A 24518-nucleotide genomic window follows, 5' to 3' on the forward strand; every position below is an offset into this window, starting at 1 on the left:
AGAGGAGAAAGAGGAGAGAGAAAGAGAGAAAAAGAAAGAAAGAAGGAAAGAAGAAGAGAGAAGAAAGAACTGAAGAGAGAGAAAGAATAAAAGAAGACAGAAAAAGGAAGAAAGAAGAAAGAGGAAGAAAGGAAGAAAAGAAAGAAAGAAAGAGAGAAAGAAAGAAAGAAAGGGGAGGAGGAGGGAGGGGGAGGGGAGCCAGGAAGGAAAGAAAAGAGAAACAAAGAAAGAATTCAGAAAGAGAGAGAAAGGAGAGAGAATGAAAGAAGAGAGAGAAGAAAGAAAAGAAAGAGGAGAGAGAAAGAAAAAGAAAGAAAAAAAGAAAAGAGGAAAGAAGAAAGGAAGAAAGAAGAAAGAACTGAAGAGAGAGAAAGAATGAAAGAAGACAGAAAGGAAGAAGAAAGAGGAAGAAAGGAAGAAAAGAAGAAAAGAAAGAAAGAAAAAGAAAAAAGAAAAGAAAGGAGGGAGGGAGGAAGGAAGGAAGCAAGGATTTTCTCAAAATTTATCAAGTGCTTTGAACACTGGAAAAATTAAGAATTAAAAAGGAATTTATTTTATGAAAGGGCAGTTTCATGTACAAATGCCTCCCTTTATCTTATAAAACATGGCGGACAAACTAAAATGAAGACTATGAGGGAATGAGCTTTGGTGCTGATGCTGGACTCCACTGCAGAAACCTGCCAGTTATCTCCTGAATTGTATCCATACCTCAAAGAACTTCTCTGCATGCTTCCACGTTGCTCATCTTATCCAAACCCATCATTCTTGGAGGCTTTATAACATTCCCCAGGCTTTACTTCAGTAAATTTGCTTTTGTTGTTTCATGCTTTAGAGACACATTCTCTCCAAAAATTGAATAAAAAATTGTCAAAAGAAAGAAAACCAAACTTTTCATCCAAAAGTATGCCTAATATATCACCTATTAGGCAAAGCCTCATAGTGGTGAATTTAGAGAGTCTTTTCAGTCTTCTGAAAAGATCCTCTCATTTGATCTCAAATATGTGGTTTTGTCTTGCTTGCAGATAAGGCAGATCTGGACCTAAGACTTGCCGGGGCGGATAGCCCCTGTTACGGGAGATTGGAGGTGAAATACCAAGGAGAGTGGGGGACTGTGTGTCATGACAGATGGAGCACAAAGAATGCAGCTGTTGTGTGTAAACGACTGGGATGTGGAAAGCCGATCCGTATGTTTGGTATAACCTATTTTAAAGAAGCATCAGGACCTATTTGGCTGGATGATGTTTCTTGCATTGGAAATGAGTCAAATATCTGGGACTGTAAACATAATGGATGGGGAAAGCATAATTGTGTACACAGAGAGGATGTGATTGTAACCTGCTCAGGTAAGACTTGTTCTTATTTATTATTTCCTGACAAGATAAATAGTATTCCCCATAGGAGGGGCTTCTGGGTCTATAAACTGGCTCACATCTGGGAATTGATTGAGGGGTCATGACTCTTGTCTTAAGTTAGACTTCAGTTCACTTTACCTGGAACTCTTCCGCTTATACAGGTAAAATAAGAAATTAGTAGACAACCCTGACCATGACCCTTTGGATCCCTTCCCCTACCAAATACAGAAGCAGTCTGGCCTTTCAACTTCATTAAGCGTAGGCCACCTTTGGTACGTGTTTCACCCAACCAGTCCAACAAACTATTAGAGGCTTTCTAACCCTTAGCTGCATCATTAAATCTAGAATCTCTGCTTAGGGCTCATATCAGTAAATTCACCCTGATCCAACTTTATGTTCCTTCCAGCATTATCTCAGATCCTTAATACTCATTCTCACGTATATTCTGATACCTGTCTGTGTAAATTGGAAAAATCATGGTTGTTTGTGTGCACTTCCACGTCAGACACTTTGTACCTCATGTTTTGGAGCTTGCTGGGACTTGAGTCTAGATGTAAAGAGGGCTGATGGAATGGGTGCTGAGGAGACTCAGGAGTGCCTTTCAAGGCAATTATCTCAGGAGAGATTCAATTTCTTCAAGCAAAGTAGGATTAATACTCTCATACAGAGGTGGATGGTTGTCTCTACTGTTAAAGGAGAAACAGTAGTAGGTTTCAATGTTCCCAACCTTATCAGGTCTCCCCATATTACCCCATCCCAATGTTCAGAATTCCGTTCCATCCCAATTAAATCCCTCACTTAGACAGTAGACATCTTGTGAGGTTGAGAATTCAGTACCTTACCAGGTGAAGGTTTTCAGTAATCTCAGTTCTGTTGCTATAAGAGACGTGAGTTTCTTTCCAGGAAGACATAAAAACTTGCAGGTTCAGGTGGGAATTTGAATCTCTAAATTCATTCTTTTCTTTCCCCACTTTGTCCAGTGCAATGGGGAGTACCCAGCCAATCTCATTATGCTTGTAAGTTTGACAGAAATGTCCTAGGTTAACAAATATATGTTCATTCAGAACTTTACCTCCTATGAGTATTTGATTAGGAATATCTAATGATGAGATTTTGTATATATCTATTGCCACATCATGCCATGGATTTCAGTGCCCTCTTTACTACTGGATATAGAATCATTAGTGTCATTAAATTTTTATCAGGTTAGAGAACCAATTCTAGAATCAATTTTTGAATTATAGCATCAATTCATAAAACTCATCCTTAAGATTTTGTTCCTCTAGAACCACTATTAGTACCCAAATCTGCATTATTCAGGGTTCTCCAGGAAAACAAAACCAATGGAATGTGAGCCTTTCTTCTCTGTGTGTGTGTGTGCGTGTATGTGTGTGTGTGTGTGTGTGTGCGTGTGTGTGTGTGCATATGTATGTATGTAGAGAGAGAGAAGGAGAGAGAAAGACAGAGATTTATGTTAAGGAATTGGTTCAATTTTATAAGCAATTGTGGGGACTTGTAAGTCCAAAATCTGAAGAGGATGCCAGCAGACTGCAGAGAAGAGCTGATGTTGCAGTCTTGAATCTCAAGAAAGTGCGGAAGTAGAATTCCTTCTTTCTTGGGGGACTTCAGTCTTTTCTCTTAAGGTCTTCAACTGATTGGATGAGGCCCACCCACATTATGGAGGATAATTGGCTATACTCAAAGTCGGCTGATTTAAAGGTTAATCACATCTGAAAAAATACCTTCACAACACTGTCTGTTTGACTGGTGTTTGACCAAATAACTGGGTATCATAGCCCAGCCAAGTTGACATATAAAATAAACCATCACACCCATTAACTACTTGCTTCATTGTTCTTGGTGCAGGTAATGCAACATGGGGCCTGAGGCTGGCGGGCGGCAGCAACCGCTGCTCGGGAAGACTGGAGGTGTACTTTCAAGAACAGTGGGGCACAGTGTGTGATGATGGCTGGAACAGTATTGCTGCGGCTGTGGTGTGTAGCCAGCTGGGCTGCCCAACTTCTATCATTGGCATGGGTCTGGGAAACACTTCTACAGGATATGGAAAAATTTGGCTCGATGACATTTCCTGTGATGGAGATGAGTCAGATCTCTGGTCATGCAGGAACAGTGGGTGGGGAAATAATGACTGCAGTCACGGTGAAGATGTTGGAGTGATCTGTTCTGGTAAGATACCCAAACCAGGGCTTCCTTAAAAGAAACTGCCTGGGTTCTCTAACATACCTTCTACATACCTTCTTTTTTCTTAATCAGTACATTTATGACCAAGTACTCATTTCTCACTTTTTTTTAAAGCTAACCATACCTCATATTCTCATTCATTTTTAGTATCTTTCTATGGGATCAAACCTGTTTTCTCAAGAAATGAAACCTAATTTTCTAATATCTATCCAAATTTTCCCAAAGTTAGTTTCATTAAACCACTAGTCAATACAATTCTACAAAAAGATGTTACCCATAGTCAAATCAGTTTAGGAAAAAATAATGATAATTCAGTTATTTATTTAAATAAATAAACCCTTATGTTGAATCACCCAATTTCTCAAAAATTGGTACCCAAGATTACTCAAATACTCATTGTTATCTGAAAGGCTAATCCCAACAGCGTTAGAACAAAAAAACTTCATCCAGAGGTCTGGGCTTATGGATTATATAATTTTTTTTATTATTATACTTTAAGTTCTAGGGTACATGTGCACAACGTGCAGGTTTGTTACATAGGTATACATGTGCCATGTTGGTTTGCTGCACCCATCAACCCATCATTTACATTAGGTATTTCTCCTAATGCTATCCCTCCCCCAGTCCCCAACTGACTGACAGGTCCCAGTGGGTGATGTTCCCCACCCTGTGTCCAAGTGTTCTTATTGTTCAATTCCCACCTATGAGTGAGAACATGCGGTGTTTGGTTTTCTGTCCTTGTGACAGTTTGCTCAGAATGATGGTTTCCAGCTGCATCCATGTCCCTACAAAGGACATGACCTCATCCTTTTTTATGAGTGCATAGTATTCCATGGCGTATATGTGCCACATTTTCTTTATCCAGTCTATCATTGATGGGCATTTGGGTTGGTTCCAAGCTTTTGCTATTCTGAACAGTGCTGCAATAAACCTACATGTGTATGTGTCTATAGTAGAATGATTTATAATCCTTTGGGTATATGCCCAGTAAAGGGATTGCTGGGTCAAATGGCATTTCTGGTTTTAGGCCGCACTGTCTTCCACAATGGTTGAACTAATTTACATTCCCACCAACAGTGTAAAAGCATTCCTATTTCTCCACATCCTCTCCGGCATCTGTTTCCTAACTTTTTAATGACTGCCATTCTAACTGGCATGAGATGGTATCTCATTCTGGTTTTGATTTGCATTTCTTGGACGGCCAGTGATGATGAGCATTTTTTCATGTGTCTGTTGGCTGCATAGATGTCTTCTTTTGAGAAGTGTCTGTTCATATCCTTTGCTCACTTTTTGATGGGGCTGTTTTTTTTCTTGTAAATTTGTTTAAGTTCTTTATAGATTCTGGATATTAGCCCTTTGTCAGATGGTTAGATTGCAAAAATTTTCTCCCATTCTGTAGGTTGCCTGTTCACTCTGATGATAGTTTCTTTTGCTGTGCAGAAGCTATTTGGTTTAATTAGATCCCGTTTGTCGATTTTGGCTTTTGTTGCCATTGCTTTTGGTGTTTTAGTCATGAAGTCCTTGCCCATGCCTATGGCCTGAATGGTATTGCCTAGGTTTTCTTCTAGGGTTTTTATGGTTTTAGTTCTAACATTTAAGTCTTTAAGTCATCTTGAATTAATTTTTGTATAAGGTGTAAGGAAGGGATCCAGTTTCAGCTTTCTACATATGGCTAGCCAGTTTTCCTAGCATCATTTATTAAATAGGGAATCCCATCCCCATTTCTTGTTTTTGTCAGGCTTGTCAAAGATCAGATGGTTGTAGATGTGTAGTGTTATTTCTGAGGCCTCTGTTCTGTTCCATTGGTCTATATGTCTGTTTTGGCACCAGTACCATGCTGTTTTAGTTACTGTAGCCTTGTAGTATAGTTTGAAGTCAGGTAGCATGATGCCTCCAGCTTTGTTCTTTTTGCTTAGGATTGTCTTGGCTATGCGGGTTTTTTGTTGTTGTTGTTGTTGTTGTTGTTGTTCCATATGAACTTTAAAGTAGTTTTTTCCAATTCTGTGAAGAAAGTCATTGGTAGCTTGATGGGGAAGGCATTGAATCTATAAATTACCTTGGGCAGTATGGCCATTTTCATGATATTGATTCTTCCAATCCATGAGCATGGAATGTTCTTCCATTTGTTTGTGTCCTCTTTTATTTCATTGAGCAGTGGTTTGTAGTTATCCTTGAAGAAGTCCTTCACATCCCTTGTAAGTTGGATTCGTAGGTATTATATTCTCTTTGTAGCGATTGTCAATGGGAGTTCCCTCATGATTTGGCTGTCTGTGTTTCTGTTATTTGTGTATAGGAATGCTTGTGGTTTTTGAACATTGATTTTGTATCCTGAGACTTTGCTGAAGTTGCTTATCAGTTTAAGGAGATTTTGGGCTGAGATGATGGGGTGTTCTAAATATACAATCATGTCATCTGCAAACAGGGACAATTTGACTTCCTCTTTTCCTAATTGAATACCCTTTATTTCTTTCTCTTGCCTGATTACCCTAGCCAGAACTTCCAATACTATGTTGAATAGGAGTGGTGAGAGAGAGCATCCTTGTCTTGTGCTGGTTTTCAAAGGGGATGCTTCCAGCTTTTGCCCATTCGGTATGATATTGGCTATCGGTTTGTCATAAATAGCTCTTATTATTTTGAGATGTGTTCCATCATTACCTAGTTTATTGAGAGTTTTTAGCATAAAGCAGTGTTGAATTTTGTCAAAGGCATTTTCTGCATCTATTGAGATAATCATGTGGTTTTTGTCATTGGTTCTGTTTATGTGGATTACGTTTATTGATATGAGTATGTTGAACCAGCCTTGCATCCCAGGGATGAAGCCAACTTGATCGTGGTGGACAGACTTTTTGTTGTGCTACTGGATTCGGTTTGCCGGTATTTTATTGAGGATTTTCGTGTCTATGTTCATCAGGGATATTGGTTTAAAATTCTCTTTTTTTTGTTGTGTCTCTGCCAGGCTTCGGTATCAGGATGATGTTGGCCGCATAAAATGAGTTAGGGAGGATTCCTTCTTTTTCTATTGATTGGATTAGTTTCAGAAGGAATGGTACCAGCTCCTCCTTGTACCTCTGGTAGAATTCGGCTGTGAATCCATCTGGTCCTGGACTTTTTTTGGTGGGTAGGCTATTAATTGTTGCCTCAATTTCAGAGCCTGTTATTGGTCTATTCAGGGATTCAACTTCTTCCTGGTTTAGTCTTGGGAGAGTGTAAGTGTCCAGGAAATTATCCATTTCTTCTAGATTTTCTAGTTGATTTGCGTAGAGGTGTTTATAGTATTCTCTGATGGTTGTTTGTATTTCTGTGGGGTCGGTGGTGATATCCCCTTTATCATTTTTTATTGCGTCTATTTGATTCCTCTCTCTTTTCTTCTTTATTAGTCTTGCTAACGGTCTGTGAATTTTGTTGATCTTTTCAAAAAACCAACTCCTGGATTCATTGATTTTTTGGAGGGTTTTTTGTGTCTCTATCTCCTTCAGTTCTGCTCTGATCTTAGTTATTTCTTGCCTTCTGCTAGCTTTTGAATGTGTTTGCTCTTGCCTCTCTAGTTCTTTTAATTGTGATGTTAGAGTGTCAATTTTAGATCTTTCCTGCTTTCTCTTGTGAGCATTTAGTGCTATAAATTTCCCTCTACACACTGCTTTAAATGTGTCCCAGAGATTCTGGTATGTTGTATTTTTGTTCTCATTGGTTTCAAAGAACATCTTTATTTCTGCTTTCATTTCGTTATGTACCCAGTAGTCATTCAGGAGCAGGTTGTTCAGTTTCCATGTAGTTGAGCGGTTTTGATTGAGTTTCTTAGTCCTGAGTTCTAGTTTGATTGCACTGTGGTCTGAGAGACAGTTTGTTATAATTTCTGTTCTTGTACATTTGCTGAGGAGTGCTTTACCTCCAATTATGTGGTCAATTTTGGAATAAGTGTGATGTGGTGCTGAGAAGAATGTATATTCTGTTGATTTGGGGTGGAGAGTTCTATAGATGTCTATTAGGTCCGCTTGGTGCAGAGATGAGTTCAATTCCTGGATATCCTTGTTAACTTTCTGTCTCGTTGATCTGTCTAATGTTGACAGTGGAGTGTTGAAGTCTCCCATTATTATTGTATGGGAGTCTAAGTCTCTTTGTAAGTCTCTAAGGACTTGCTTTATGAATCTGGGTGCTCCTGTATTGGGTGCATATATATTTAGGAGAGTTAGCTCTTCCTGTTGAATTGATCCCTTTACCATTATGTAATGGCCTTCTTTGTCTCTTTTGATCTTTGATGGTTTAAAGTCTGTTTTATCAGAGACTAGGATTGCAACCCCTGCTGTTTTTTGTTCTCCATTTGCTTGGTAGATCTTCCTCCATCCCTTTATTTTGAGCCTATGTATGTCTCTGCATGTGAGATGGGTCTCCTGAATACAGCAGACTGATGGGTCTTGACTCTTTATCCAGTTTGCCAGTCTGTGTCTTTTAATTGGAGCATTTAGTCCATTTACATTTAAGGTTAATATTGTTATGTGTGAACTTGATCCTGTCATTATGATATTAACTGGTTATTTTGCTCGTTAGTTGATGCAGTTTCTTCCTAGCCTCGATGGTCTTTACATTTTGGCATGTTTTTGCAATGGCTGGTACCGGTTGTTCCTTTCCATGTTTAGGGCTTCCTTCAGGGTCTCTTGTAAGGCAGGCCTGGTGGTGACAAAATCTCTAAGCATTTGCTTGTCTGTAAAGGGTTTTATTTCTCCTTCACTTATGAAACTTAGTTTGGCTGGATATGAAATTCTGGGTTGAAAATTCTTTTCTTTAAGAACGTTGAATATTGGCCCCCACTCTCTTCTGGCTTGTAGAGTTTCTGCCGAGAGATCTGCTGTTAGTCTGATGGGCTTCCCTTTGTGGGTAACCTGACCTTTCTCTCTGGCTGCCCTTAAGATTTTTTCCTTCATTTCAACTTTGGTGAATCTGGCAATTATGTGTCTTGCAGTTGCTCTTCTGGAGGAGTATCTTTGTGGCGTTCTCTGTATTTCCTGAATTTGAATGTTGGCCTGCCCTACTAGGTTGGGGAAGTTCTCCTGGATGATATCCTGAAGAGTGTTTTCCAACTTGGTTCCATTTTCCCCCTCACTTTCAGGCACCCCAATCAGACGTAGATTTGGTCTTTTTACATAATCCCATACTTCTTGCAGGCTTTGTTCATTTCTTTTTCTTCTTTTTTCTTTTGGTTTCTCTTCTCGCTTCATTTCATTCATTTGATCCTCAATCGCTGATACTCTTTCTTCCAGTTGATCGAGTCGGTTACTGAAGCTTGTGCATTTGTCACGTATTTCTCGTGTCATGGTTTTCATCTCTGTCATTTCGTTTATGACCTTCTCTGCATTAATTAGTCTAGCTGTCAATTCTTCCACTCTTTTTTCAAGATTTTTAGTTTCTTTGCGCTGGGTACGTAATTCCTCCTTTAGCTCTGAGAAGTTTGATGGACTGAAGCCTTCTTCTCTCATCTCGTCTAAGTCATTCTCTGACCAGCTTTGATCCGTTGCTGGCGATGGGCTGCGCTCCTTTGCAGGGGGAGATGCGCTCTTATTTTTTGAATTTCCAGCTTTTCTGCCCTGCTTTTTCCCCATCTTTGTGGTTTTATCTGTCTCTGGTCTTTGACGATGGTGACGTACTGATGGGGTTTTGATATAGGTGTCCTTCCTGTTTTATAGTTTTCCTTCTGACAGTCAGGACCCTCAGCTATAGGTCTGTTGGAGATTGCTTGAGGTCCACTCCAGACCCTGTTTGCCTGGGTATCAGCAGCAGAGGTTGCCGAAGATAGAATATTGCTGAACAGCGAGTGTACCTGTCTGATTCTTCCTTTGGAAGCTTCCTCTCAGGGGTGTACTCCACCCTGTGAGGTGTGGGGTGTCAGACTGCCCCTAGTGGGGGATGTCTCCCAGCTAGGCTACTCAGGGGTCAGGGACCCACCTGAGCAGGCAGTCTGTCCGTTCTCAGATCTCAACCTCCGCGTTGGGAGATCCATGGCTCCCCCCAAAGCTGTCAGACAGAGTCGTTCGCATCTGCACCGGCCCCGCTGCTTCCCCTGTTGGACTTCAGCTGTGCGCTGTCCCCAGAGGTGGAGTCTACAGAGACAGGCAGGCTTCCTTGAGCTGCTGTGAGCTCCACCCAGTTCGAGCTTCCCAGCAGCTTTGTTTACCTACTTAAGCCTCAGCAATGGCGGGCGCCCCTCCCCCAGCCTCACTGCTGCCTTGCGGATAGATCGCCGCAGACTGCTGTGTTAGCAGTGAGGGAGGCTCCGTGGGCGTGGGACCCTCCCGGCCAGGTGTGGGATATATTCTCCTGGTGTGCCTGTTTGCTTAAAGCGCAGTATTGGGGTTGGAGTTACCCGATTTTCCAGGTGTTGTGTGTCTCAGTTCCCCTGGCTAGGAAAACGGATTCCCTTCCCCCTTGTGCTTCCAGGTGAGGTGATGCCTCGCCCTGCTTCAGCTCTCGCTGGTCGGGCTGCAGCAGCTGACCAGCACCGATTGTCCGGCACTCCCTAGTGAGATGACCCCAGTACCTCAGTTGAAAATGCAGAAATCACCGGTCTTCTGTGTCGCTCGCGCTGGGAGTTGGAGACTGGAGCTGTTCCTATTTGGCCATCTTGCTCTGCCTCCTTGTGTGAGTTTCTTAATCCTCAGTTCTAATTTGATTGAACTGTGGTCTGAGAGACTGTTGGTTGTGATTTCTGTTCTTTTACATTTGCTGAGGAGTGCTTTACTTCCAATTATTTGGTCAATTTTAGAATAAGTGTGATCTGATGCTGAGAAGAATGTATACTCTGTTGATTTGCTGTGGAAAGTTCTGTAGATGTCTATTAGGTCTTCTTGGTGCAGAGCTGAGTTCAAGTCCTGGATATCCTTGTTAACTTTCTGTCTCGTTGATCTGTCTAATATTGGCAGTGGGGTGTTAAAGTCTCCCATTAATATTGTGTGGGAGTCTAAATTTCTTGGTAGGTCTCTAAGGACTTGTTTTATGAATCTGGGTGCTCCTGTATTGGGTGCATATATATTTAGGATAGTTAGCTCTTCTTGTTGAATTGATCCCTTTACCATTATGTAATGGCCTTTTTTGTCTCTTTTGATCTTTGTTGGTTTAAAATCTGTTTTATCAGAGACTAGGATTGCAACCCCTGTTTGTTTGTTTGTTTTGCATTCCATTTGCTTGTTAGATCTTCCTCCACCCCTTTATTTTAAGCCTATGTGTGTCTCTGAAGGTGATGGGTCTCCTTAATTCAGCACACTGATGGGTCTTGAGTCTTTGTCCAAGTCTTCAGTCACTGATATCCTTTCTTCCACTTGATTGAATTGGCTATTGAAGCTTGTGCATGCATCACAAAGTTCTCGTGCCATGGTTTTCAGCTCCATCAAGTCATTTAAGGTCTTCTCTACACTGTTTATTCTAGTTAGCCATTTGTCTAACCTTTTTCCAAGGTTTTTAAGCTTCCTTGCCATGGGTTAGAACATGTCCCTTTAGCTTGGAGAAGTTTGTTATTACAGACCTTCTGAAGCCTACTTCTGTCAGCTCATCAAATCTATTCTGTGTCCAGCTTTGTTCCATTGCTGGTGGGGAGCTGTGATCCTTTGGAGTAGAGGCACTCTGGTTTTTAGAATTCTCTACTTTGCGGCCGGGCGCGGTGGCTCAAGCCTGTAATCCCAGCACTTTGGGAGGCCGAGATGGGTGGATCACGAGGTCAGGAGATCGAGACCATCCTGGCTAACACGGTGAAACCCCGTCTCTACTAAATAATACAAAAAATTAGCCGGGCGAGATGGCGGGCGCCTGTAGTCCCAGCTACTCGGGAGGCTGAGGCAGGAGAATGGCGTCAACCCGGGAGGCGGAGCTTGCAGTGAGCCGAGATCGCGCCACTGCACTCCAGCCTGGGCGACAGAGCCAGACTCCGTCTCAAAAAAAAAAAAAAAAAAAAAGAATTCTCTACTTTGCTGCTCTGGTTCCTCCCCATCTTTGCAGTTTTATCCACCTTTGGTCTTTGATGTTGGTGACCTACAGATGAGGTTTTGGTATGGTTATCCTGTTTGTTGATGTTGATAGTATTCCTTTCTGTTTGTTAGTTTTCCTTCTAACAGTCAGGTCCCTCAGCTGCAGGCCTGCTGGAGTTTGCTGGAGGTCCACTTAAGACCCTGTTTGCCTGGGTATCAACAGCGGAGGCTCAGTTGGAAATGCAGAAGTCACCTGTCTTCTGCGTTGATCACACTGGGAGCTGCAGACTGGAGCTGTTCCTATTCGGCCATCCTTTACATAATTTTAAAGATATCAAGAATTGCTTTGTAGATTCCTTCTCTAAGACAAAAGTTTTTATTAGACAACTGTAAAATGGTACAAAGAAAAATTTGATATACAACTACCCATGTAGTAAAATTTTTAAAAGAGTTGGATTCCCTGACTCAGATACATCATTGGTCTTTGGGCTTCCTTGTTTTCAACATATTTATTCCTTAGTCTATACATTATTTCTAAGATGAGTGGATAAGATATTAAATTATATTTTAAAGAATCATTAAGCTGTGATATAAATTTGAAATTTTCCTTTTAAACTTTCATAATTCTATTCTCCCTTTTAATGTAGGTAGACGTAGAGTTATGATTTACAAATAGTCACAATCTTTCTTCAGAGAAGATCTTCCAATTTGAATTTTACCTGTTGTTTTCTGGAAGCTTGTTCTTCCAATGCACTATTCTCTTTTTATTATTTTTACTGATCTATAATGTTTGTACATATTTATGGAGTACATGTAACATTTTAACTCAAGCATGGAATGCTGCGTGGGTGTAAATGATCAAGTCAGAGTATTTAGGATATCCTTCTCTTCAAATATTTATCATTTCTTTGTATCGATAACATTTCAAATCTTCTCTTCTAGCTATTTAAAAATATACAATATATTGTTTTTAACTATAGTCACCCTACTGTGCTATTGAACATGAGAACTTACTTATTCCTTCTGTTTAACTGTATGTTTGGACCTATTAACCTCTCCTCATCCTGCCCACCCACCACACACACACCCTTCCCAGCCTCTGGTAACTATCATTTACTCTCTGTCTCCATGAGATGACTTTTTTAGCTCGCATATATGAGTGAGAACATGTGATATTTGTCTTTCTGTGCCTGGCTTATTCTGCATAACGTAATGTCATCCAGGCCATCCGTGTTGCTGCAAAGAGTAAGATTTCATTTTTTGGGGGACTGAATAGTATTCCATTGTGTGTGTATGTGTGTGTGTGTGTGTGTGTGTGTGTGTGTGTATGTATATATATATATACCATGTTTAATTATTCATTCATCCTTTGATGGACACTTAGGTTGATTTCATATCTTGGCTATTGTGAATAGTGCTGCAAGAAACATGGGGGTACAGTTATTCCTTTGTTTTTTAATTTTTAAAATTATTTTTTTAAATGTCTGTGGGTACATGCTAGGTATATATATTTATGGAGTACATGAGATGTTCTGATACAGGTGTGCAATGAGAAATAAGCACACTGAGGAGAATGGGGTTTCCATTCCCTCAGGCATTTATCCTTTGTGTTACAAGCAATCCAGTTACATTCTTTAACTTATTTAAAAATATGCAATTAAGTTATTATTGACTGTAGTCACCCTATTGTGCTATCAATAGGAGGTCTTATTCATTTTTTCTGTTTTTTTTTTTTTTGTACCCATTCACCATCTCCACCTTCTCCCCAGCCCCCCATTACCCTTCCCAGCCTCTGATAAACAGCCTTCTACTCTCTATGTCTGTGAGTTCAATTGTTTTGATTTTTAGATCCCAGAAATAAGTGAGAGTATGCGATGTTTGCCTTCCTGTGCCTGGCTTGTTTCACTTAACATAATAGGCATATGAAAAAGTGCTCAACATCATTGATCATCAGAGAAGTGCAAATCAAAAATACAATGAGATATCATATTACCCCAGTTAAATGGTTTATATCCAAAAGACAGGCAATAGCAAATGCTGGTGAGGATGTGGAGAAAAGGGAACACCTGAACACTGTTGATGAGAATGTAAATTAGTACAACCACTATGGGGAACAGTTTGGAGGTTCCTTGCAAAACTAAAAATTGGGCTACCATGTGAATCAGCAATCCCATTGCTGGGTATATACCCCCCAAAAGGAAATCAACATATCAAAGAGATATCTGCACTCCTATGTCTGTTGCAGCACTGTTTACAATTGCCAAGATTTGGAAGCAATCTAAGCGTCCATCAACAGATGAATGGATAAGGAAAATGTGGTGCATATACACAAAGGAGTACTATTCAGACAAAAAAGAATGAGATTCAATGATTGGCAACAATATGGAGGTATTCTTTTGGTATACTGATTTCCTTTCCTTTGGATAAATAGGATTTCTGGATCATATGATTAAGTTCTATTTTTAGTTTTTGAGAAATCTCCATATTGTTATCTTATTTATTTATTTATTTATTTATTTATTTATTTATTTATTTTGAGATGGAGTCTCACTCTGTTGCCCAGGCTGGAGTGCAGTGGCCCGATCTGGGCTCACTGCAAGCTCCGCCTCCCGGGTTCACGTGATTCTCCTGCCTCAGCCTCCCGAGTAGCTCGGACTACAGGCGCCCGCCACCTCACCCGGCTAGTTTTTTGTATTTTTTTTTTTTTTTTTAGTAGAGACGGGGTTTCACCGTGTTAGCCAGGATGGTCTCGATCTCCTGACCTCGTGATCCGCCCGTCTCGGCCTCCCAAAGTGCTGGGATTACAGGCTTGAGCCACCACGCCCAGCCTGTTATCTTATTTTGAGAAATGTCTGTTCGTAACCTTTATAACCTTTGCTTCCACCCCCGCCTTTTTTTTTTTTTTTTTTTTTTTTTTTTTTTTTTTGAAACTGGATCTCTGTTGTCTAAGCTGGGATGGAGTGGCACAATCTCAGCTCACTGGAGCCTCGACCTCCAGGGCTCAAGCAATCCTCTCACCTCAGTCCCCCAAGTAGCTGGGACCACAGGCATGCACCATCACACCCAGCCAATTTTTGTAGTTTTTTGTAGAGATGGGGTTTCACTGTGTTGCCCAGGCTGGTCTCAATCTCCCGAGCTCAAGTGATCTGCTCTCCTTGGCCTCCCAAAATGCTGGAATTATAGGCATGAGCCACCATGCCCAGCCCACCCACTTTGTAATGGGGTTGTTTGTTTTGTTTTCCTGTCGAGTTATTCAAGTTTTAAAATATTCTGGATATTAGCACTCTGTTAGATGAAGAGTTCGTTTGCAAATATTTTCTCCTATTCATTGTCTTTTCACTCTGTTAATTGTTTCCTTTCCTGTGTAGAAACTTTTTAGTTTGTCTAAAAGTTTGTCTCCTTTTGGTTTTGATGCCTGTGTTTTTGAAATCTTAGCTATAGAATATTTGCCCATCAATGTCTTGGAGTATTTTCCCAATGTTTTCTTCTAGTAGTTTTATAGGTTGAGGTGTTATATTTAAGTATTTAATCCATTTTCCTTTGATTTATATGTATGGTGAGAGAGGGGTATGGTTTCATTCTTCATGTGGATATCCAGTCTTCCCAGCATCATTTGTTGAAGAGGGATCCTTCTCTCAATGTATGTTCTTGGTGCCTTTTGTCAAAAATCAGTCAGCTACAAATACATGGACTTATTTCTAGGTTCTCTATTCTGTTTAATTGGTCCATGTGTCTGTTTCATACCAATAGCGAGCTGTTTTGTTTACTGTAGCTTTGTAGTGTATTGTGAAGGTAGATAGTATGATGTGCCTCAAACTTTATTCTTCTTGCTCAGGGTTGCTATGGTTGTTCAGGTTCTGGGTAGTGTCTTAGTACATTTGCATTGCTATAAAGGAATACTTGAGGCTGGGTAATTTATAAAGAATAGAGATTTATTTGGCTCACAGTCTTACTACTGAACAAACATGGCATCAGCATCTGCCTCTGGTGAGGTCCTCAGGTAGCATGGCAAAAGGGGAAGGGGAGCCAACATCACATGATGAGAGAAGGTACCAGGCTCTTTTTAACAGCCAGATATCAAGAGAACTGATAGAGTGACAACTCACTCATCACCAAAAGGATGACCCCAAGGCAACCATGAGCAATCCACCACCAGGAGGCAAACACCGCCCATTAGACCTCACCTCTGACATTGAGAATCAAATTTCAACATGAGATTTGGAGGGGTAAACATCCAAACTATATCATGTAGTATGATCATTTTAATAATATTAATTCTTCCAATCAAAAAGCATGAGGTGTCTCTTCATTTCATTTGTTTGTGTCTTCCTTAATTGCATTCATCAATGTTTTGTAGTTTTCATCGTAGAAGTCTTTCACCTCCTTGGTTAAATGTATTCCTAGATATTTTATTTTATTCTTTTTTGTGGCTATTGCAAATAAGATTGCCTTCTTGGTGTCTTTCTCAGTAGTTTGTTATTGGTGTATAGAAATGCTACTCACTTTTGTATGTTGATTTTGTATGCTGTAACTTTGCTGAATTTGTTTATTAGTTCTAAGAGATTTTTTGATGGAGTCTTAAGGTTTTTCTAAATATTCAATCGTATCATCTGCAAAGATGGATAATTTGGTTTTCCCTTTTCTGATTTGGATGCCTTTTATTTCTTTCTCTTGTCTGATTGCTCTGGCTAGGACTTCTAGTACTATGTTAAATAACAGTGGTGAAAGTGGCATCCTTGTCTTTTTCCAGTTCTTATATGTAAGACTTTCAGCTTTTCCCCATTCATTATAATGTTAGTTGTGGGCTTGTCCTATATGGCCTTTCTTATGTCGAGGTATGTTCCTTCTATGCCTAGTTGAGAGTTTTTATTATGAAGGGATGTTGAATTTTTTCAAATGCTTTTTCTACATTTATTGAGATGATCATATGGTTTTTGTCATTCATTCTGTTGATATAATGTATCACTTTTATTGATTTGCATATGTTCAATCATCCTTGCATGCCTGGACTAAATCCCTTGACCATAGTGTATTTTTTTTTTTTTTTTTTTTTTGAAGTGTTGGCAGATTTGGCTTGCTGGTATTTTGTTGAGGGTTTTTATATCTGTGTTCATCAAGGATATTGGCCTGTATGTTTCTCTTTCTGTTGCTTCCTTTTCTGGTTTTGGTATCATAGGATGAGTTTGGAAGAATGCCCTCCTCTTTGATTTTTTGGAATAGTTTGAAAAGAATTGATGTTAGATTTTCTTTATTAGTTTGATAGAAGTCTGCAGTAAAGCCATCTAGTCCTGGGGTTTCCATTGTCTGGAGACTTTTTATTACTGATTTAATCTCATTACTCATGACTAATCTGTTCAGGATTCCTATTTCTTCCTTGATTAATCTTGTGCAGATTGTATGTGTACAGGAATTTATCCTTTCTTCTAGATTTACCAGTTTGTGAGTGTATTGTTGCTCATACTTGTCTCTGATAATCTTTTGTGTTTCTGTGGTATCAGTTGTAATGTTTCTCTTTTAGTTTGTGATTTTTATTTGATTCTTTGCTCTTCTTTAAGCAAAAGTTTGATCTTATCTTTTCAAAAAGTCAACTTTTTGTTTCATTGATTGTATTGGTTTTTAGGCTCTATTTTGTTTAATTCTGCACTGATCTGTATTATTTCTTTCCTCCTACACATTTTGGGTTTGGTTTGGTCTTGCTTTCCTAGCATGTTATGATGCATCATTAGATTGTTTATTTGAAATTTTCTTACCTTTTTGCTTTGTTTATTGCTATAAATTCCTTCTTAATTGTGCCATTGGTGTATCCTGTAGGCTTTCGTATGTTGTGTTTCTATTTTCATTTGTTTCAAGAAATATTGTCATTTCCTTCTTAATTTCTTAATTAACTCAGTGATCATTCAGGAGCATGTTGTTTAATTTCCATGTATTTTTAGTTTCCAAAATTTATCTTGTTATTGATTTCCAATTTTGCTCTGTTGTGGTCTGATAAGATACTTTATATAATTTTGATTTTTAAAAATTTGTCGAGACTTGTTTTGTGGCCTTGAATATGGTCTATTCTGGAAAACGTTTTATGTGCTGATGTAAAGAACGTATATTCTACAGCTGTTGAATGAAATAGTCTGTAAATGTCCATTAGGTACATTTGGTCTAAAGTCTAGTTTCATCTGATGTTTCTTTACTGGTTTTCTGTCTAGACGATATCTTCAATATTGAGATAAGTAGTTGAAGTGTCAATTATTATTGTATTTGAGTCACTCTCTCCCTCCAGATCTAATAATATTTGCTTTATATGTCTGAGTGCTTCATTGTTGGGTGTATATGTATTTAGAATTGTTATAGCCCCTTAATAAATTGATCAATTTATCTGTATATGATTATTATCTTTGTTGTTTTTTTTTACAGTTTTTAACTTAAAGTTCACTTTATCTGATGTAAGTATAGCTATTTCTACTTTTCTACTTGCTTTTGGTTTTCATTTCCATGGAATATCTTTGTCCATTTCTTCACTTTCAGTCTGTGTCTATTTTCACAGTTGAAGTCACTTTCTTCTAGGCCACATATATTTGGGTCATTTTTTTTTTTTTATCCGTTCAGCCAATCTATATCTTTTAAGTGGACAGTTTAATTAATTTACATTCAAGGTTATTGTTGATAGGTGTAAGGACTTATTTCTGTCATTTTATTCATTGTTTTTTGTTGTTTTATATATCCTTTATTTTCTTCTCTCTTATTTATTATTGCTGTTTTGTGGTTTTCTATGGTGGTAACATTTGGACCCTTTTTTTCTCATTTGTCTGCTTAGTGAGTTTTATACTCTCATATGCTTTCATGATGATATACACTTCAGATATAGCTTTCCATAAGTGTTTCTTGTAGGACTAATCTAGTGGTGATGAATTTCCTCGTGTTTTGCTTATCTGGGAAAGACCTTATATCTCCTTCACTTTGGAAGGATAGCTTTGCTGGGTATTGTATTTTAGGCTGGCATTTTTTTCTTTTAGCACTTTGAATACACCATACCTTTCTTTCCTGGCCTGTAAGATTTCTGCTGGGAAATCCCCTAGTCATCTGATCTGAGTTTCCTTGCACATGAGTGGCCGTTTTTTTCCTGTTGTGTTTAACACTTTTTTATCTTAGGCTTGTCACCGTTTGACTATAATGTGCTTTGGAGAATACATTTTGTGGGAGGAGGTGTAGCTATTTGGAGATCTTTCAGCTTCTTATATCTGGATATCTAAGTATCTTTTAAACTTCGAAAGTTTCAGCTATTATTTTATTAGATAAGTTTTCTATGCCATTATCCATCTCTTCTCCTTCTGGAATACCCAAAATGCAAATATTTGGTCACCTTATGGTGTCCCAAGTGTTGCAAAGGTTTTTTTAATTAAAAAAAATTCTTTATTTTTTTGTTACTAGGTTATTTCAAAGATTTATCTTCAAGTTCTGCAATTCTTTCTTCTGCTTTATTTGATTGTATTTTTTATGTTTTTCATTGAATTATTTAGTTCCCTGGTTTCTGTTTGTTTCTTTTTTATGATTTCTATCTCTTTGTTGAATTTCTCATTAATATCTTAAATTGTTTTTCTAAATTATTTGCATTATTTATCTGTGTTTTTGTGTGTGTGTTTCACTGAAATTCTTTAATATCATTATTTAAAATTATTTTCAGGCAGTTTATCAATTTTCTTTTTGCTGAAATGTGTTGCTGGAGAAATTATTGTGTTCCTTTGAAGGTGTCATGTTTCCTTGCCTTTTTATGTTTCTTGTGTCCTGACATTGGTATCTGTGCATCTGGTATAACAATCATTGCTTTTGAATTTTGGGGTTGGCTTTCATAGAGGAAAACTTTTTGTTATAGATATATCTATAGTGTTGGTTGAGTAGGGCAGTTTATCTTTGATCCTGGGTACATGCTCTAGTGTAATCTCCATGATTTCTTCAGTGGTAATCAGTGTCAAGAGTGTCTGGGATTTCCTCTTTGGCTTAGACTGTGTTTATTAGTTAAGGCTGTTGTGAAGCTTTGCTAAGAATAAGGACATCAGACAAGCCAGTCCCTGGGTCTCAGTGGTGGTGGTAGCAGGCTGAGCATGCCTGTCCATGGGACCCTAGGTGGCACATGCAAGCACCAATGTGAGCTGATCTAGGTGAGTCAATTCTTGGGCTTCCAGGTGGCTTGCTTGTCTACCAGCAGTGGCAGCATTGGGTTAGGCAGGTGGGAAAGTTCTCAGGCCCCTAGGTAACATGCATGGTGTCCCCAGTGGCATTAGTGGTGGCAGGCCAACTCTCAGGTTCCCAGCTGGTATACACTAGTGCTAGCAGTGCTGGGCAGGCAATTCTCCAGGCCCCCAGGTGACACATATAGGTGGGTGCTGGAGGCGGTGGTGGCACCCAGCAGTGCAGGTCTGTTCTCAAGGCTACTGATGTTGCACACAGGGTCAGGCTATGATGAGTGGAATGGGGCAATTTACAGGCCGTTGAGTGGCATGCTTAGGTGGTAGCAGGTGGGGACCTACCTCCATGTAGGTCCTTGTATGGCATCCTGGCAAGCCATTTTCAGGCTCACTGAAGGCTCATGCAAGTGCACAGTGTCCCTGCTGCTGTGAGGAAGTGAGGTTGCTATCAGTGATAGTGACCCCAGGCAGGTGGCTCTCAGGCTCTGGGGAGACATGCTTCAGCTCTCTTCATCATGGGGGAACTCCTCTGTGAACTACCCATTTCCCAGTGTGTGAGACACTGTGTGGAATAGATGGCTGGGACCTAGATACACTGCCAGTCCAGCCAGCATGGCACCACTGCAGCCTTCCGGATGGATGAAGGAGGATATCAGTGGGGCTCTAGACTTGCAGAGATGTAGGGTTTACTGAGGCCCAGGACAGGATGCAATCTTGTGGGAGCTGGACTCTCAAAATGGTGCCATGCTACAGTTACTTGGTTCTTGGGATTGGGGGTTGGGATGTAGGACTCAGCATAAACTTCCCCTGTGGAACAATGCTATTGTGCAAAGTCTAGGCAGCTCCCTATATTAGTCTCAGAACCCACAGAAGCTGAGGGGCTCTCCCATGGCTAGGATTGCAAGGGCCCACAGTGGGAATGTGGACTGCTAGGAATCTCTTGTTTATTCTTTTTCTACAGTGGGGATCCTTACCAGGCTTCCAGTCAGTCCTAACCAGACAATTGCTTCACTTCTTTCTCTCTCTGTGCCTCAGAAGGATCTGTTCCCTATCACTTCCCTGCTGAATTCCAGTGTTCTATCTTAGACACTATTCGTTGTGAAATTATCTACTTGCTGTTTTGATCGTTTTTGGTGGTGAGTGTTGGGTGCCTCTAGTAGCCATCTTGAAGCCTCCCGCTTGAGCTATTCTCTTTTAAGGGAAAGTTCTTCTCTCCATAGTCATGAGTATCAGTGTGTCTTTCAATAAGACAGTTGAGGGTTCCTGAACACAGGACCCAACTCCAGTCCACAGAAACTACCCACACCTTTCTTCTCTGTGCTTGTATCTGTTACTGTAAACTACAGACTTTCTTATTGGTAATAATCATTTTATATATTGAGAATTATATATATCTCTGTGTGTATATATATATTTAAAACAATTATATATAACAATTATATATAAACAATTCTAGATAAAACCATTATATATAAAATATATAATTGTGTATATAAAATATATAATCATGTATATAAAACAATTATATATAAATACATATTTTTTATTTTTTATTTTTATTTTTTTGGAGACGGAGTCTCGCGCTGTCTCCCGGGCTGGAGTGCAGTGGCCGGATCTCAGCTCACTGCAAGCTCCGCCTCCCGGGTTTACGCCATTCTCCTGCCTCAGCCTCCCGAGTAGCTGGGACTACAGGCGCCCGCCACCTCGCCCGGCTAGTTTTTTGTGTTTTTAGTAGAGATGGGGTTTCACCGTGTTAGCCAGGATGGACTCGATCTCCTGACCTCGTGATCCGCCCGTCTCGGCCTCCCAAAGTGCTGGGATTACAGGCTTGAGCCACTGCGCCCGGCCGTAAATACATATTTTTTAAATTCAGAAAAACCTAAAAGTCAATGTGATGTCACCTTTTTATGATGAATCACCTGCAACACCTGTTTTTCCACCTAAGACTCTCTCTCAGAGTGGACATATGTTGCTACAAAGCAGTGAAATATGTTTTTCCCTATATTTAGCGTAGTTCATTTAGGGAAGAAAGTTCATCTGTTTCTAGACACCCTTTCATGGAATCTCAATTTCGATAGAGATTCCTACAAGATATATATGTTTATTCTTCCTACCCTCCCTGCCACCACACACAAAATTAGAGCTCTCTAAACATCAGTACCTACAATAAGTCCCATTTTAAAAAATTTCTTTTTACTTTTATGGTAAAGTTGCTAAGACTGATCTGCCACCCTCACATGATTATTGTTTTGAAACACCTGCCAATTACAAACAGAAACTCATGTTTCACAAACCCTGTCACTGAGCTCCAAAGACACAGAGTAACAAATAGGCTTAAAATGGAAATACATTGCAACTCTATTTTTCTGCTGAATGAGAGTTTTATTTAGAGAATTATCTCATGTCTACACAAGATTATATCAAAAGAACCAATGTAGTAAAATTTCATTCAGCTGTTTTATAAGGCAGGAAGTGGGGCTGAAGTGGCAGGAAAGGACAGACATTCCAGGTCCTCTAGACCATGTTCATGATATTTTTCTTCTTCTCAAGGCCAATAGGAAGTAACTTGGTCAGGTTTGAGCTGGTCAGGCAAAGTCAGAGTTGATTTTCTGACATGTCAGATCTGTCAACATTAGGAAGTCAATAAATCTATTAATATAATGTAGTATATAAAGTAGAAAAATAGTTTGATATCACATAGGCATTTAATAATGTGAATTTTTATTTTTAACTAAAACAATAGAAAACAAGCTGATACCATTTATAGTTTTTAATTAAAGAAGTATTACACTCTTATATAATTAGATATATCCTCAAATTAGCAGGCAATATTATTTTTGTTTCACAGACTATGCCACAGCACGCTCAAAGCTACCAAACTGTCCTAAAAAGATAAAGTAACCTTTCTAGAATTAGATTCATTTCATTTTACATCAACACTGCTAAAAATTTCCTTCAAGAGGTGACTCAATTTGGCTCAGAATTACTTTCTAATTTAATTCTTTTTTTTCCTCCTTTTTAAAAAGTTTTTTATTTCCATAGGTTTTTGGGAGAACAGATGGTAATTAGTTACATGAGTAAGTTCTTTAGTTTTGATTTGTGAGATTGATTTTGATGCACCCATCACCCAAGCAGTATACGCTGAACCCAATTTGTAGTCTTTTATTCCTCAACCCCCTCCTACCCTTTCCCCTGAGTCCTCAAAGTCCATTGTATTATTATTATGTCTTTTCTTTTTTTTTTTTTTTTTATTATCTCAGGTAATTACAGGTTTATTCAACATTAAAAATTTTTTTTTCATTATTTTACAAGGTCTTGAAATTATCTGACATTTAAAATTTTTTCCTTAAGAAGTTTTACAGCAGAAACAAAAGTACTCTGGTCCCATAGACAAAAAAAATTGGCAGGCCCCCAGGGTCGTCTTAATTTCCATTCCACCCCACACCTCAAATTCTCTTGTAATAAGTTGCAGAACTCTTACTATAATTGCAATTGGAGAGTTTATTTGTGGAATAATAGTTCAAGAGATCAGAGGCAACATGAGACGCTAGCTAGGGAACTCTAAATGCCCATATTAGAATTCTTTTTTTTTTTTTTAAATTTTTTTTTTTTTTTTTATTATACTTTAAGTTCTAGGGTACATGTGCATAACGTGCAGGTTTGTTACATATGTATACTTATGCCATGTTGGTGTGCTGCACCCATCAACTCGTCAGCACCCATCAATTCATCATTTATATCATGTATAACTCCCCAATGCAATCCCTCCCTCCTCCCCCCTCCCCCCTCCCCATGATAGACCCCAGTGTGTGATGTTCCCCTTCCCGAGTCCAAGTGATCTCATTGTTCAGTTCCCACCTATGAGTGAGAACATGCGGTGTTTGGTTTTCTCTTCTTGTGATAGTTTGCTAAGAATGATGGTTTCCAGCTGCATCCATGTCCCTACAAAGGACGCAAACTCATCCTTTTTTATGGCTGCATAGTATTCCATGGTGTATATGTGCCACATTTTCTTAATCCAGTCTGTCACAGATGGACATTTGGGTTGATTCCAAGTCTTTGCTATTGTGAATAGTGCCACAATAAACATACGTGTACATGTGTCTTTGTAGTAGACTAATTTATAATCCTTTGGGTATATACCCAGTAGTGGGATGGCTGGGTCATATGGTACATCTAGTTCTAGATCCTTGAGGAATTGCCATACTGTTTTCCATAATGGTTGAACTAGTTTACAATCCCACCAACAGTGTAAAAGTGTTCCTATTTCTCCACATCCTCTCCAACACCTGTTGTTTCCTGACTTCTTAATGATTGCCATTCTAACTGGTGTGAGATGGTATCTCATTGTGGTTTTGATTTGCATTTCTCTGATGGCCAGTGATGATGAGCATTTTTTCATGTGTCTGTTGGCTGTATGAATATCTTCTTTTGAGAAATGTCTGTTCATATCCTTTCCCCACTTTTTGATGGGGTTGTTTGTTTTTTTCTCGTATATTTGTTTGAGTTCTTTGTAGATTCTGGATATTAGCCCTTTGTCAGATGAGTAGGTTGCAAAAATTTTCTCCCATTCTGTAGGTTGCCTGTTCACTCTGATGGTAGTTTCTTTTGCTGTGCAAAAGCTCTTTAGTTTAATTAGATCCCATTTGTCAATTTTGGCTTTTGCTGCCGTTGCTTTTGGTGTTTTAGACATGAAGTCCTTGCCCATGCCTATGTCCTGAATGGTACTACCTAGATTTTCTTCTAGGGTTTTTATGGTATTAGGTCTAACATTTAAGTCTCTAATCCATCTTGAATTAATCTTCGTATAAGGGGTAAGGAAAGGATCCAGTTTCAGCTTT

The 24518-nt window shown here is 39.2% G+C and overlaps 1 protein-coding gene across 1 annotated transcript in view; it reads left to right on the top strand.

Annotated features, from left to right (window-relative positions):
* The window catches only part of CD163L1 (CD163 molecule like 1), a 91520-nt gene that overhangs the window by 35825 nt on the left and 31177 nt on the right, over positions 1 to 24518 (top strand). Inside the window, exons 7-8 of the mRNA XM_010388036.1 lie at positions 1023 to 1343; positions 3219 to 3539. Coding sequence (XP_010386338.1) covers positions 1023 to 1343; positions 3219 to 3539 — 642 coding nt within the window. The remainder of the gene's footprint in view (positions 1 to 1022; positions 1344 to 3218; positions 3540 to 24518) is intronic.

This window comes from Rhinopithecus roxellana, chromosome 10, assembly GCF_007565055.1.
Source record: "Rhinopithecus roxellana isolate Shanxi Qingling chromosome 10, ASM756505v1, whole genome shotgun sequence".
Lineage (NCBI taxonomy): Eukaryota > Metazoa > Chordata > Mammalia > Primates > Cercopithecidae > Rhinopithecus > Rhinopithecus roxellana.